Source organism: Oryza brachyantha, chromosome 5, assembly GCF_000231095.2.
Source record: "Oryza brachyantha chromosome 5, ObraRS2, whole genome shotgun sequence".
In the NCBI taxonomy this organism is placed as follows: domain Eukaryota; kingdom Viridiplantae; phylum Streptophyta; class Magnoliopsida; order Poales; family Poaceae; genus Oryza; species Oryza brachyantha.
Window position 1 is genome coordinate 11,295,530 of NC_023167.2, and position 13,848 is coordinate 11,309,377.

The 13,848-nt window shown below is 40.0% G+C and overlaps 2 protein-coding genes across 5 annotated transcripts; one reads left to right on the plus strand and one right to left on the minus strand.

Annotated features, from left to right (window-relative positions):
- Positions 1 to 247: 247 nt before the first annotated feature.
- On the minus strand, positions 248 to 2,555 carry LOC102717620 (succinate dehydrogenase subunit 4, mitochondrial-like). 2 transcript variants are annotated; one of them, XM_015837412.2, is made up of 3 exons: positions 2,350 to 2,555; positions 1,020 to 1,115; positions 248 to 915 (listed from the first exon to the last, which is right to left on the minus strand). In XM_015837412.2, exons 1-3 carry the CDS (start codon positions 2,494 to 2,496, stop codon positions 520 to 522), a joined length of 639 nt encoding a protein of 212 aa, XP_015692898.2. In that variant the 5' UTR covers positions 2,497 to 2,555; the 3' UTR covers positions 248 to 519. The 2 variants fall into 2 exon arrangements, with proteins under 2 accessions (XP_015692898.2, XP_006655251.2); XM_006655188.3 differs by having other exon boundaries at positions 1,014 to 1,115.
- A 4,013-nt stretch (positions 2,556 to 6,568) lies between these two features.
- On the plus strand, positions 6,569 to 13,353 carry LOC102717901 (receptor-like cytoplasmic kinase 185). 3 transcript variants are annotated; one of them, XM_015837281.2, is made up of 5 exons: positions 6,569 to 6,871; positions 10,061 to 10,257; positions 10,473 to 10,662; positions 11,258 to 11,649; positions 12,210 to 13,353. In XM_015837281.2, exons 1-5 carry the CDS (start codon positions 6,607 to 6,609, stop codon positions 12,678 to 12,680), a joined length of 1,515 nt encoding a protein of 504 aa, XP_015692767.1. In that variant the 5' UTR covers positions 6,569 to 6,606; the 3' UTR covers positions 12,681 to 13,353. The 3 variants fall into 3 exon arrangements, with proteins under 3 accessions (XP_015692767.1, XP_040379973.1, XP_006655252.1); XM_040524039.1 differs by having other exon boundaries at positions 6,788 to 7,064; positions 10,027 to 10,257; XM_006655189.2 differs by having other exon boundaries at positions 6,853 to 7,064.
- Positions 13,354 to 13,848: the final 495 nt, after the last annotated feature.

Consider the following 13,848-nt stretch of genomic DNA (forward strand, 5'->3'; position numbering starts at 1 on the left):
TAGTATAGTACTTACCATAATACCATCTGCACAAGCCAGGTTTGAAAATATCAACAGATCGAGACATACACTCGTCCTTGCAGTAATAAAAAAACTCATGCATGCATAGCGCTGGATTCTTGTACTAGTAGGACTTACGAGTATTGGCAAATAAATAAATATAAATAAATAAAAATGTATATATATATATATAGTTCCAGCTTCCAAAAGAAGGAATATATGCATCTATGATGATTTTTCATACATGGAAAAACAAAATCAATATGGCTGCATTGTGCTAGCAAATACCACGAAGTTGATATCTGACAATTATTACAAACAAGATTGCGGTCAAACTAACTGATTGATTCATCTAAACAATCCTCTTTCAAGTGCATGTACAAAACTAGTTAAGAAGGAAATATGTTGGAAATGTCCAGCAGGAAAACTGGGAAACAGAACTTTGTCCACCACCATCATTTTTTTCTGGTGTATGAATGATTGGACGAGTGCTTTATTATCCCTCTGCAAAACATGAACTCAGATAAAGTTGAAGTACACAATGGTTTCCTTTGCCATGATCAACAAAAGCAGCTTGAAGTATATCAAAACCCACTTCCTGGTGATATCGTGGTGCACATAATCCAGAAATATCTCCTTGTGAAACATGTATATTTGATGGAATACCGCGCCAACTAAAATAGAGGTAGCAAGGCCATTTTTTGAGGCAATAAGCAGAGAAGGGATCATGTAAAATGTCACTAGCGTTGCTAACTCTGATCGCTTTACTTTAGAACTTTCAACTGTCAAGGGACTGCTTCTAGGTTTAGTGATAGCTGCTTCTACTGGGCTGAATGCCACAACTTTAGGAGAGGTTCCTTCCATTACTTTCAGTGCATCAGAGTGTTCCATTCCGGCAACTGACTTACATGTCTCCTGTATCAGTTAGATTGGAAAACATCAATCCAATGAACATTTAACATAGAGTAGCAGAGCACCTGACAAATCAAGCACTAATCTAGCTGGCAACAAACCTGCACCTTCTGCATGGGAGATCCATTAGATGCAACATTTGAAAACCAACGAGGTAAAAATTGAGCTCCATGGAGATGTGATGTTGGCTGATATTCCAGAGCCTGCATGCATACATAAGACGTAAGAAATGCAAACTAGAGTACGCAAGTTTTTCTCTCAAACAAAAAAAAAAATCTTATAAAAACCCATGCCAGAAGATTTTCATAATCAGTAAAGCAAACAAAGTTAGCTATTGGGCATTTATCATTTCACCGCCAAACTATATAAAACTAAAATTGCCTGCATGCCATTTTAGAATCGTAATTTCAACCTTCCGAAAAAAACAAATAACCCATGACAAATTGCTAACTGCAGGTATTGCATTTGAATTATAGATGAGCATTTGAAGCCTAGATGTATGCAAAAATATCAAGTAAATCATGCCAGAAGAAAGATGGCAAGCTTTAGTTTGGCTAAGCATAAATTAATTGCTGAATGAAATTTCAGTTGCTGTAATTTTGAAAGGACAAATTATTCTTCACAGATGTGTTCGCGCCATGCAAGGATATAATGTCATTCCTAACTAGCATAACAGCAAAGGAATTCAAGCAAAACATGAATGGATCAAGAGTCAGCTAATACACTACAATGGTATGGAGAGGTGAATGCCATATAAATTTAGCATGCAAATATTTCACTAAGGCTACAGTTTTTCTTTTTTCAAAATTGAAACTGATGGCAGATACTAATAGTCTAATAGCTAATCTTCTGCTCAGGCAAAGCATGTCCAGTATCATACTTAGTACTCACACAAGATGGGAACATACATGTGGAGTTCCACTAATCAAATGAACTTATGAACTTGACATTCCCAGCATCTACCGGTCTACCCATTCCATCTCGAACCTATCGACAGTCATCACAAATTCACAATCATACCATGAAACTAACTAAGAACACTTGAATCTACTAAGGAGCTAAACCTAGAATGCCTGCCGAAAATTTGTCATGGTTGCCCCTTTACATTCTTGGAGAGCATGTCAAACTCACAAACCATATTCTCTGCCATATTGACGGATTTGAACTACAGCTCCCCGCATGAGCACCACCTGAATCCTTAACCATTCGAGAGGGCACACATCCTTCACAACGAAACAGGGCAAGATCGTAATCTACAGAGGCTTCCATCAGATCATAACACCAATACACGATACTATCACCACAGAATCAACCAACCAAAATCATCCCAGGAATCGCAACAAACACGCGCGACTAGAGCTTCGATCTGTCAGCAACCAGAGACTGCATACCAAAGCGATTCTGAGGGGAACGAGGAGGAGGAGGGGGACGACGCACCTTGCCGAGGCCGGGAGAGGACGGGGCGGCAGCGGGGCAGCGGGGGAGGGAGGAGAGCGCGCGGGGGGCTCCGGCGGCGGCGGCAGGCTGCGCGCGGGAGAGGGCGAGCGCTAGGTCTCTCGATCGGGCCACGAGTCGCGACGCCATCGCGGGGGAGGTCTCTCTCTCCGGCTCTCCGCCGCCGTCGCGACGAGAAGGAAGGGTAGAAGAACAGTGGAAGGAGGCCTCCTCGTGCTGGGCTTGCGTGGAGAGCTTATTGGGCCCGGCCCATCTACTGCCCGTGTACAGGCAATTTTAGGAATAAATTCACCGAGGGCCTCCTAACTCAATGGCGAGTATGTTTTTAATCACTTAACCAAAATATCAAAAATATGTATCCCTAAACTCACATAAACCATTTAAAAAGATCACTTAGAAGTATTGATTTAATTTTTGCCCGGTTTTGCTGGCGTGGCGTATGATGGGTCCCACATGTCAGTTTTTTTTTCTCTTTCCTTCTTTTCCTCCTTTTCTTTTCTACTGGGCAAATCACGGTGGTCAACGATGATGCGCTCTAGCAAGCCTTCCATCATCGTTGACATGCGCACCACCAGCCACGGCACGAACTCCCCACCGTCGTCGTCCCGAGAAGCCCCTTGAAGTCGGCAAAAAACTCCCTCCACTTCCCACCCCCTCGTCACAGTCGAACACGTAGCTGTTGTCGCCGAACACGACCCACAAGATGACGTCGTTGGCATAGGACATGAGTATGTTGCTCAAGTTCATGGCGCCACCACCGTCGCAGCCATGGTGGCGCAGGACGCGGTTGAGCAGCACATTGACCTCCTCCTCCTGAACACAGCAGGAGAGGGTGCGGCACAAGCTTAGGAGGTAGAGTACGCTGATGCGAAACACCTAGCGCCAGAACTCATTGTACATCACGAACACCTCAGCCGCCACCTTGCCTATTGCCGTAAGATCGGCAGCCGCTAGTTCTGCTTCTACCTCAGTCGCTGCCAGCCACCCCCGCCCGGCTGCGCCACAACTGCCGCAAGCCGCCGCCAGCCAGGGCACCACCTTGGTCGCCGCCGCCCCCGCCCTTGCCCGCCACCGCCCGCACACCACCCTCCAACCTATCGTCGCTCGTGCCCCAGCCTACTAGAGAAGAGAGGAACAAGAGAAAGAGAGGACAACATGGGAGAGAAGGGAAAAGAAGGAAAGATAAAATAAGAAAAAAAAACTTAGCATGTGAGACCCACCGTTACGCCACGTCAACAAAACAGGGTAAAAATTGAGTCAATTCCGCATAAACTGTCTGAGAGACCTTTTTTTAACAGTTTATGCGGTTTAGGGGTACACGTTTCTGGTTTTGGGGTAAAAGGACCTCAGACAGACTTGACGTTAAGTCGAGGGACCTCCAATGAAGTTATGACGTAATTTTACTATTTGTGTAACCCTTACAGTAAACGCCCTCCTTTTGCCACTCTCTTATCATTTACCACCAACATCCATGTGGCGTGTCACGTCACAATACAGATGTGGGTGAGGAATAGAAGTGTCTATTTTGTCACGGGTCTTTTCTTTGCTCTTTCCCTTTTCTATCCGACCCACACATTCGTATTGTTTTCATCAAAGGCATGAGCATACCCAACCACGACAGTTTGATAGTCATGATTGGGGCCTTAGGTTTGGCAAGAGATGATCCTGCAGCATGATGGTGTCTTCAAGATAAAGAGGAATTTCTAGTACATGAGCACTAAGGCTCATTATCCTGGTGGTGGAACACACGACACAATGGGCATGTGTGTTGAGGAGCTCTCTCGCCCATGCTGCCCGATCATTGGGTGCCATCATATCTTTGCATGAGCTCATTGATTGCTTACAAGAATTATGTGATTCCCACCATGTCAATGAGGTTATGGCAAATTTGTACATCGAACATGAAACTATCATATCTTAACCACATCACATTCATGACACCATGAGCATGTCTTGTAAAAATTGTATGGGCATGTGTAAAGTGGAAGAGGTAGTTCCGTGACCATCATGTTGTTAATCCAAACAAGACCTTAAATTCAAACGGCAACAAGATAAACCATCTCTCCACGTACACATAGCGTTATGAAAAAATCACATTAAAATTAAAATTTATTTAAGATAAACTAGCACAATGGTATTATACGTGAAGACCATGTATCTCAATTTGTTGGTTGCCTAAGATAATTTTTGCCCTCACCCTTGGAGGCTTGGCCATTCCATGCTACTATCTCTCTTTCCATGAGTTGATTTTTAGCCCTGGATATCTTGCGATACCCTCATTTTTTAGCTCTTTTCCATCCTAGTGAGATATTTGTTAGTAATAATCCAACAACCCCTTTGAATTAAGATAGTACTGCCCCTGTTTCATATTACAAGACTTTCTAGCCTTGTCTAAATTCAATCATAGATGAATGTATGTAATTTATATATGTGTCTAGATTCATTAGCATCCATATGAATCTAGGCAATGCTTGAAAGTCTTATATTGTGAAACAAAGAGAGTACAAGATAAATCACTTTCTTTACGTATGCACAATTTTTTGTAAAGAAATTAATTTATAACCAAACTTTCTTCTAAGAGACATGAACATTGTGGATTATGAAAAGAACCTCTCGCTAGTCCTCCTCACTTCATTGCCTACCTGAGCTAACTTCCCCCTACCCCTTGAACATCCTAAAGTTCTCCATCTTGGAGCTCTATTTTTTGTTTTAGTGAGCTCTAATGATAATCCAATAAACCCTTCAGTTCACAAGACAAGAAGATAAACCCTCACTCCATATATACATATAAATTTCTGCAAAAAAAACAAAACCAAAGCTATTGTCTAAGCTGACTTTTGCCTTCGTGCTTAGACATCCCATGTTATTGCCTCTCTTGTTGTCCTGTAGCTTCCCAAAGCTAACTCGTAGTCTACTATGTTGTGGTATTCCTTAGAGTTTTCCTTTGGAAAAAAAACCAAATACCCCCTACAAGTTCTTAGAGCCTATTTGGTTCATGCCTAAGTTTGCAAAAGTCACATAGGGGCGCCATAATTTTTAAGACATGTGTTTGGTTCGTGCCATGACTTTAGCTTGCCACGGTTTCTTAGCACCATATCCCACTTGTCAAAGATCCAATTTTTAGCCATGATTTTCCTAACTCATGGCACTTATTTTCGTTGCCACACTTTTTGTGTCACGTCACACTTTAGTGAAGTTAGGTGTGGCAAGCCTAGTCATGAACCACACAAATGCTTAATGTTTATGCTCTTCTCCTGCAACTCTATTATATATATAAACCCCTCTACGAGTCGATTTCTCATATAAATTTCTCTCACAAATTCAATTTTTCGTCAATGTCTTCTTGTTATTTCAATTTCTTGTGCTACATAGGTTTATAGCTTGGTGGGACCATAGTAACCTATGCCACATTGCCGAAGGCATGAATACTTTATATACTATACAAAGAGAACATGTTGGAGGTCCATGGGGTGTGAGAAACTAAAATAAGAAATTGATGAAAAACTAAAAGTGGGGGATTTAGATGGGGATTTAACTTATATAGGGGTTACGTACAAAATAAAGTTGTAAGTATAAACATTAATGACTTGCAAGTATAAACATTAATGACTTGTAGGGATATTTGAATTTTATCCCTTCTCTTTCTGCTAGTAAGGTCTATGTAGTTAATAATTTGACCATCTATGCATGTTTCTGTAAAAGAAATTAATTTACAACCAAACTTTATCAAAATAAACATTAGCTCCTAGATCGTGAAAAAAGTTGTCCTACTCACCATGTTGACTATATAAACTGGCTTTTGTCTTTGTTTTTAGAACTACCTTTGCTACTCTCATTTTGTTTTTGAGTTTTTTTTTTCAATTCCAATAAAACATATATTGGAATATAGTGTATTGTCCATTTTTTCTTATGAGCTTAAGTTTTTTGGTTGAACTGATTGATACAGATAACTCAATATGATATTAGATTTGATGTCTTAATTTTGAAAAATCAATTCTCACACAATGGGAATGTTAAGTATAAAGTGATTTGTCTATCTTTTCTTGTAAATAACATGAGGGGTTCTCTAGTAAGTGTTGAATATAGAACAAATAACCTATTTTTTTATCAATTGTTAAATTGATCGATACATACGACTCAAATAATCCATATCCATAACAACACAAACAACACCACAAATCTTATCTTCTAAGTGCACATATTTAATTGAAGAAACAAATCCAATTAGAACCAAAATTGATGGAGAGAAACCAACACGGTGGATCATGTGTGAAGACCATTTCTGCCCTCACTTTTGTTGGCTGCCCGAGGCGACTTTTGCCTCCACGCTCGGACATCTCATGCACTCTCTCTTCATTGTATCGACCATCCCTGCCCCTTTCTCTCCAAATCGCTGACCGACCGCCCCCAAATTCCACACCAGACCCCCTGCATCCTTCAAAGATCGGATTTTGGAAAGGTCCTCCGCCTACCCCAGATCAGGGAGAGATCCCCGTGTCGTCTGGTGCGTCGCGCCGCGCCTTCTCTTTAATCTTTTTGTGCCTCTAGAGTTTGGGGTTCTTGGATGGGCTGCTTTCCGTGCTTCAGCTCGACCGGCAAGGGGGAGGCAAAGAAGGAAGGTGGCGCTGGTGGTGGCAGTGGGGGCAGCGACCGTAAGGACGACTCGTCAGATCGCCGTGTCACGCGGGTTGGATCAGGTGCGGTCCTTGTGGATGGGAAAGGTTGGATCTTGGGGTGGGTTTGTTGCTAGTAAGAAATGGTAGCTGATTTGGTCCGGTACGGTCAGTTTACACGCGTGTTGCTGAGATTTTGGCATATCAGACTGATGTACGGCTCAAACCTGTGCCTTTCTGTCGACGTTTCTAATACGTATTCGATTTAGCGAATGGCTTGGATACAGTCTTCAGCTTTTGAGAGAACTTTCTCTTGTGTTCAACATAGTCTATTTGATAGTATGAGTGTTTGATGTTAGTGTGTTTTACTTATTTGTATGTTTTGAATCGGTAAGAAATGTCCATCTTTGTTGAAAAACCTATAACTGATATTTTCGTGGATGGATAGGAGGTTGCAGTATGATTCTTGTAGTATTGGATTCAAGGGATAAGGAAATTAATGTTCCAACTCTTATTGATTACTAATATAAATGATGATGATGCTATCATTTCTTCTTTTGAGCAAGTGAAGGGGATGGGCCAAGTACTTGGAAGACTATATGTATATGAAAAATGGATGAGTGATTGAGAATTAGCTCCCCGTAGGAAACATCACCCTTGAAAGTTTGGCAATAATTGGTAACAATGTGGATTACGCCAACTTGTTATTTATAAACCTGACCCTTGAAAGCATGCTATATATTTGATTCATCCTCTGGATTATATCGACAAACCTATTTGATACCATTCTAGTGTTGCTACATCTCAAACAAGTGTCAAAGAATCATCAACTGATTTGTGCTTTTATTTATTTCCAACAACATGGTACATTGACATTCAGCACAAAATTTACATGTCCAAGTAATCCTGGTTTGTGATAGCCCAAATGGCCAATATGTTTTAGAATTATTAGCCAGGTCATTTTAGTTTTTCCACTGGAGAATATGTTTTCACATGCACACTGCATTTGTAAATGAACTGGAAAAATATGTGATTGATGGAGCATCCACCATACAGAATTCTTCAAAGCAGAACAAACATATTTCGTTTTCTCTAACATAATTCTGTCTTAATTTTTGTCCTACTACATGGTTGCTGACAAAGGTAAAATCTTTTTTGAACCTTTGTCCTGACCTATTTTTTTCCACGCCCATCAGTTGATAAGACGATAAAAAACTTGTATAATGATGATATTGAGCACAATTTGGCTGGCCATGGATTTTTTATTGCGCACTATGGTGTTGTATTGATTTTTTAAGGATAACACACTTACAAGGTTTTCAGGTTATAAATGGTCAAAACATATCTTCAATTTTACCTGCTTTTCACATCTTCTAGTGTTGACCGTAATAGGAGGCAACACATTTTCTCTGAGAGGCCAAAACATGGAACATTAACCAGAGAGTAAAGAAATGTGTCCGTATTCGGTGTGCCCATTAAAAAAAAGGAGAATTCCTTATGTATCCGATGTTACTTTGTTCCTCTATTTTCTGTTTACTTATTTTCCAGTCTGATTTTTATCTTCCATTTGTTCCCCTTTTCGTGATATTGTTGTTAACCTAGATGGAAAAAGGCAACCATGGTATTATACCTCTTTCTTCCCCTTTCCTTTATCTTCCTCTTTGTCCTCTCCTGCTCTTTCCTTTCTATTCTCTCTCTTCCTCGCCTTTGAGGTATGCTGCAACATGGATGATTCATTGATTCCATCAAGCTAGAAAGACATTAAGTTGGGGTGTATCCTCAGTAGAGACTGAAGTCAAATCATAATGTTGTGGACGAATATGAATAACGGCTAAAATTGAAGCCATGACAGTGGAACAAGCACAGGCAGTTGTGAGAGTTTGGCGGTGCATGAATTGAAGCACGATGGCAGCTGAAACCAAAGCTCCTTGTTCAAAATTGAAGAATGAGACCAAGGACATGAGCATCTGCACTTGAATTAGAATATGATGGCAACTGATTTTGAATTTCCTTGTTCAAAAATCAAAGGTCAATGGTGACTAAGACACAAGTTGCGCGATGGTGGGGACGTGTACAGCAGCGGCAGGAAAACAATAAGGTCCCCACAGTCAAAGATGCTCGGCTGCAAGGGATTGCATCCATGGCTGCAGAAACCAAAGCTTGAGTGTGTCAAAGCTTGATTGGTAGTGTGGAAGAGCTCAGAGGTGGCCGAATTCGTATTTTTGTAACTCAATGGCATATCAGTTGGGGACTTGGGGTTGGGAGAGGTGAAGAAGGCCTGATAGACAATACTGAAGGCTAATGAGCAGAAGGCAACACCATGACATAGGTAATTCTGTGATTGGGATAGGAGAGAAAAGTCCGGCAGTTCAGTCTCCCAGAGTACCCTGCGGATCATGGTGGTGTGCATTGTGGGTGAAGAAGAGAGAGGAGTACTCGGCATAGCTGGCTGTAGGTTGATATTAATGCTAGTATAGTAGGGTGTGGTTGTTTTGTATTTTATTAGTGGCATGTTGGTAATGTTTGAGACTTCCATATAAGTATATTTCTCTTCTGCGCATTTGAGAAAAAAAAAGCAGAGAAGGAAAGAGAAGGAAAATAGATGGCGTGAAGATGATAAGTGGGCCATGTAAGGGCAAGAATGGGGTTTCACATAAAGAAAAACCTCACCACTAGCAATGCCTCGGCCTACCATAGTTAATGGACTGCACAAGAAGGGAGATTACACATGAGTGGGTGGCAAATAAGGAACATCAAATTTTGGATGTGAAATAAGGGATTTAAGCAGCATTCAATGGTTCATAAAGATTTTTCTCAACATAAAATGGAAGCTCAATAAATAGATTTTATTGATGTAATAGTTGATTTGTCTTATGAAAAACATTGCTACAATCTTAATATAGGTGTAGAGCATTTTAAGGAATTCAACTACACTACATAATTAGATATGAATGGTAGGTGTGCTTTCTTTCGAGAAACACACTACATAATTACTAGTTTACTGTTTTATGCTTTAAGAGTAGTTCAATGTTTCTTTTTGTTACAGGTGGGCCCTAACACTAGATCATCTTCTGCTTTAGATAAATCAAACTCACAGGGTGGATTCGACTCTAGGAAGGATTCAATAATGCCAAGGGACGGGAATGGTCAGCATATTGCAGCACACACTTTCACTTTTCGTGACCTTGCTGCTGCCACTAAGAACTTCAGACAAGATTGTCTATTGGGTGAGGGAGGTTTTGGCCGCGTATATAAAGGACACTTGGAAAATGGGCAGGTTTGTGCTTTGAAATATATTTTCAGATTGGAAATTCTTGAAATCTGTGTGGTGAGCTACTGAGTAGTTTTATTAATTCACTTACTAAAATACCACATCATGACCACTGCATTTCTTTTAAGGCCTAGTGCTGAACGTTTTTTTCGGTTTATGGAGCATTGGGGGAGGCATCTTTTCTTAAACTCTTTTGATTAGTGATCTTACCAACTATGCAGGATGTTGCAGTGAAGCAACTTGATCGCAATGGTCTTCAAGGAAATAGAGAGTTTCTGGTCGAGGTCCTTATGCTCAGTCTATTGCACCACGATAACCTGGTTAACCTAATTGGATACTGTGCTGATGGGGATCAACGTCTTCTTGTATATGAGTTTATGCCGTTGGGATCACTTGAGGATCATCTGCACGGTAAAATTTGCTACTTTACTTCACATGAACTCCTATCCTATGCCTACATCCTTGTACATGCAGTATTTGTCAATTCAGCTTGCAACTACCTACATTATTTATTTAATGATTGTTCTGGTAATTACCAACACTTCAACAGTATAAATTTTCTTTCTCAGAGAAGGAAAAAACAACAGTGGTTGATTATCTTCTATTAACTCGGATTTTATAAACATTTAAAATAATTTGCATAGTAAAAGTGGTTTATCAAACCAAAACATCTCATTGTTGTTACTTCAACTTTGTTTTGTCCTTCATATCTTGTCTCAAGTTTATAATATGTCTAGGATACCCTATTATATAATTATGATTAGATACTCTTTCCGTTGCTAAATAAGGGAAATACTTATAATTGTAAGAAACCATTCCATGTAAGTTGGTAATAGGCAACAATTATGTCAGTTTGCATCAAACTTGAGGTGCTCAACTTTTGTTTATCAGCTATGATACAGTTTGGTGCATAATTTATTCCTGAGAGGTATTTAGTTTGTCTAAATTAATTTGCATGATAATAGATTCATTTTTGGTCATAAATGACTAACATTTTGTGTGTTAGATATTCCACCTGATAAGGAGCCTCTCGATTGGAATACACGGATGAAGATTGTTGCTGGTGTAGCCAAGGGCTTGGAATTCTTGCATGACAAGGCAAATCCTCCTGTAATTTATAGGGATTTCAAGTCATCAAACATTCTTCTTGGTCAAGGATACCATCCAAAACTATCAGACTTTGGCCTGGCAAAACTTGGCCCTGTTGGTGACAAAACTCATGTTTCAACTCGTGTTATGGGAACTTATGGCTACTGTGCCCCAGAATACGCAATGACTGGGCAGCTTACTGTTAAATCTGATGTGTATAGTTTTGGTGTTGTGTTCCTTGAACTGATTACCGGCCGCAAAGCAATCGACAACACCAAGCCACTTGGAGAGCAAAACCTAGTGGCATGGGTATGTTCATTTATTCTCTTATACTAATTTTAATTAATAGGCTTGATGTTTTCCTATTAATACATCACAAGTCAATGTATTTTACAAGTTTCTTAACCAAGGGAAAGAATATAAAAAAGTCTAAAAATATAACTATAATGGAAGTAAACTGTTTTTTCTAGCTTGGGAAATGAAACGATCCACTAGCAAAAAGCTTATGTCTAATCAAAGTCATTTTTGAACATATTTGTACTATTGTCAATTGTACCTCAATTGTTGATTCCACTTTGACACTGAAATGTCCTTGTAATACAAGAAGGATGTTGCTCGTCAAGTGAGCTGAAAATAGTTATTTCAGTGAATTATCTTTATCCACTCGGACTCCCTTGCTGTCACAAAGGATTGCTACCCAAAAAGTCCCTGTATGTTTAATGGCAGAGTTACTATTTCTGTACATTCAATTGATGAGGTTGCCTATCCTTATGTAGAGGGCATATATTTCCTGACAATTAAACATTTCTCTTGATAAATATTCAGATAGCGCAAATTTTGGTATCTGATGCAATTCATCTAATTTGCAGGCCCGTCCCCTGTTCAAAGACCGCAAGAAGTTTCCTAAAATGGCTGATCCATTACTTGCGGGCCGTTTTCCTATGCGGGGGTTGTATCAGGCATTAGCTGTTGCCGCAATGTGTTTGCAAGAGCAAGCTGCCACTAGACCTTTTATAGGAGATGTGGTTATTGCTCTTTCATATCTTGCTTCTCAGACATATGATCCAAATGCACCAGTTCAGCACAGCAGGAGCAATGCATCTACCCCAAGGGCCAGACCCCGTGGTGGTGGGAATGGTGACCAACGGCGTCTCCACTCTCCAGATTCTGGCTGTGGTTCTGGTCGGCGATTGGGCTTGGATAACATGGACACGAACAGTTCACAGATGGGCAGTCCAGCTTATACAGGAAAGAAGAGGGAATCATCGCGGGGTACTGTCAGGCCGCGTGCAATTGCAGAGGCCAAAACATCGGGGGAGAACTCTAGAGAAAGGAAGTGACCAATTGAATGAGTAAATCTCTGAAGCAAAAGGTTCAGTTCAGTCGTCGTTCTAGGGAAAAAGATGAGTCACTTGCAGCACCCAACTGGATCGACTTAAGTAAACGGGCATTTGCTCCTTCTCGGCTCTGCAGCCTGTGTGAATAGAACTTTCTCTTCTTTCTTTTTTTCCTTTTCCTAGGGACATAATCACCACTGCTTCAGTTTCTCTCGTCCATAAAAATAGTATCGCTGCATCACCATTGACGCGCCTATTCCTGGCGTCCATTCCTCGTGATTGATCATGCAAATTTGCCTTTTATCATCATCATGAAGACGAACACCGTCTAGCTGGAAATGTAGGTAGAAAGCAAAAGGAGAAATATGCTCTAGAGCTATCAACTGGGTATCTCATGTTGGTGTTACATGATGAGTGTCAGCGGCTGCACCATTGTTTCTGAGTGTAGAGCTTTATATGAAGTCTGCATACCGAGGGATGTGTTGTTCTTTTTTTGTTCTCTCTTTTTTTTTCAATGGTTTGTACCTATAGGGGTACGGCATTTTACCTGTGTTTTTCATACATCTGTCATTTGACATTTTTATGTTATCAGTTGTTTTATCTCTAGCAGTAAGCTGTTCTTCATTGCATCTAAGCTGTGTCTTTTTTGGCTATGGTGCTTCCGGTATAAACTATTCTTTTTCATCCCTTAATATTTCCCATGATGTTTTTCTGGATTATCTGATTTCGTGATAGTGCTCTGATAGTATATACAACTAAATTAGCTAGTATGCTAGAAAATTGTACTTTCATGTATAATTTTTAAAGTAAATTCCACTTTAAGCTTCCATTTATTCCTCTAGCTTTTTATGCTGGATCACTATTAAGCCTATATTTTTCACTTAATACTAGATAAAATTGCCATTATTACTGTTTGAATCATCAAGAACCTTTTTAGTACATGCTAATGAGTAATGACCTTCGGTACAACAACGAACTCCCTAGTACATGCAGTCCATATATTTGTTGAATAGACATGTCTATAAATAGAGCTTGGGTGGTTCAAATTGCAAAACTTATAAATTTACCTAGTTTAAAGTGAAGAGTAAGGTGAAACTTAGATAATGAAAATGACTCAAAGTGCAATTTATTATATTTTTCTTTTATATAAAACACACTATCTAGAAGCTTA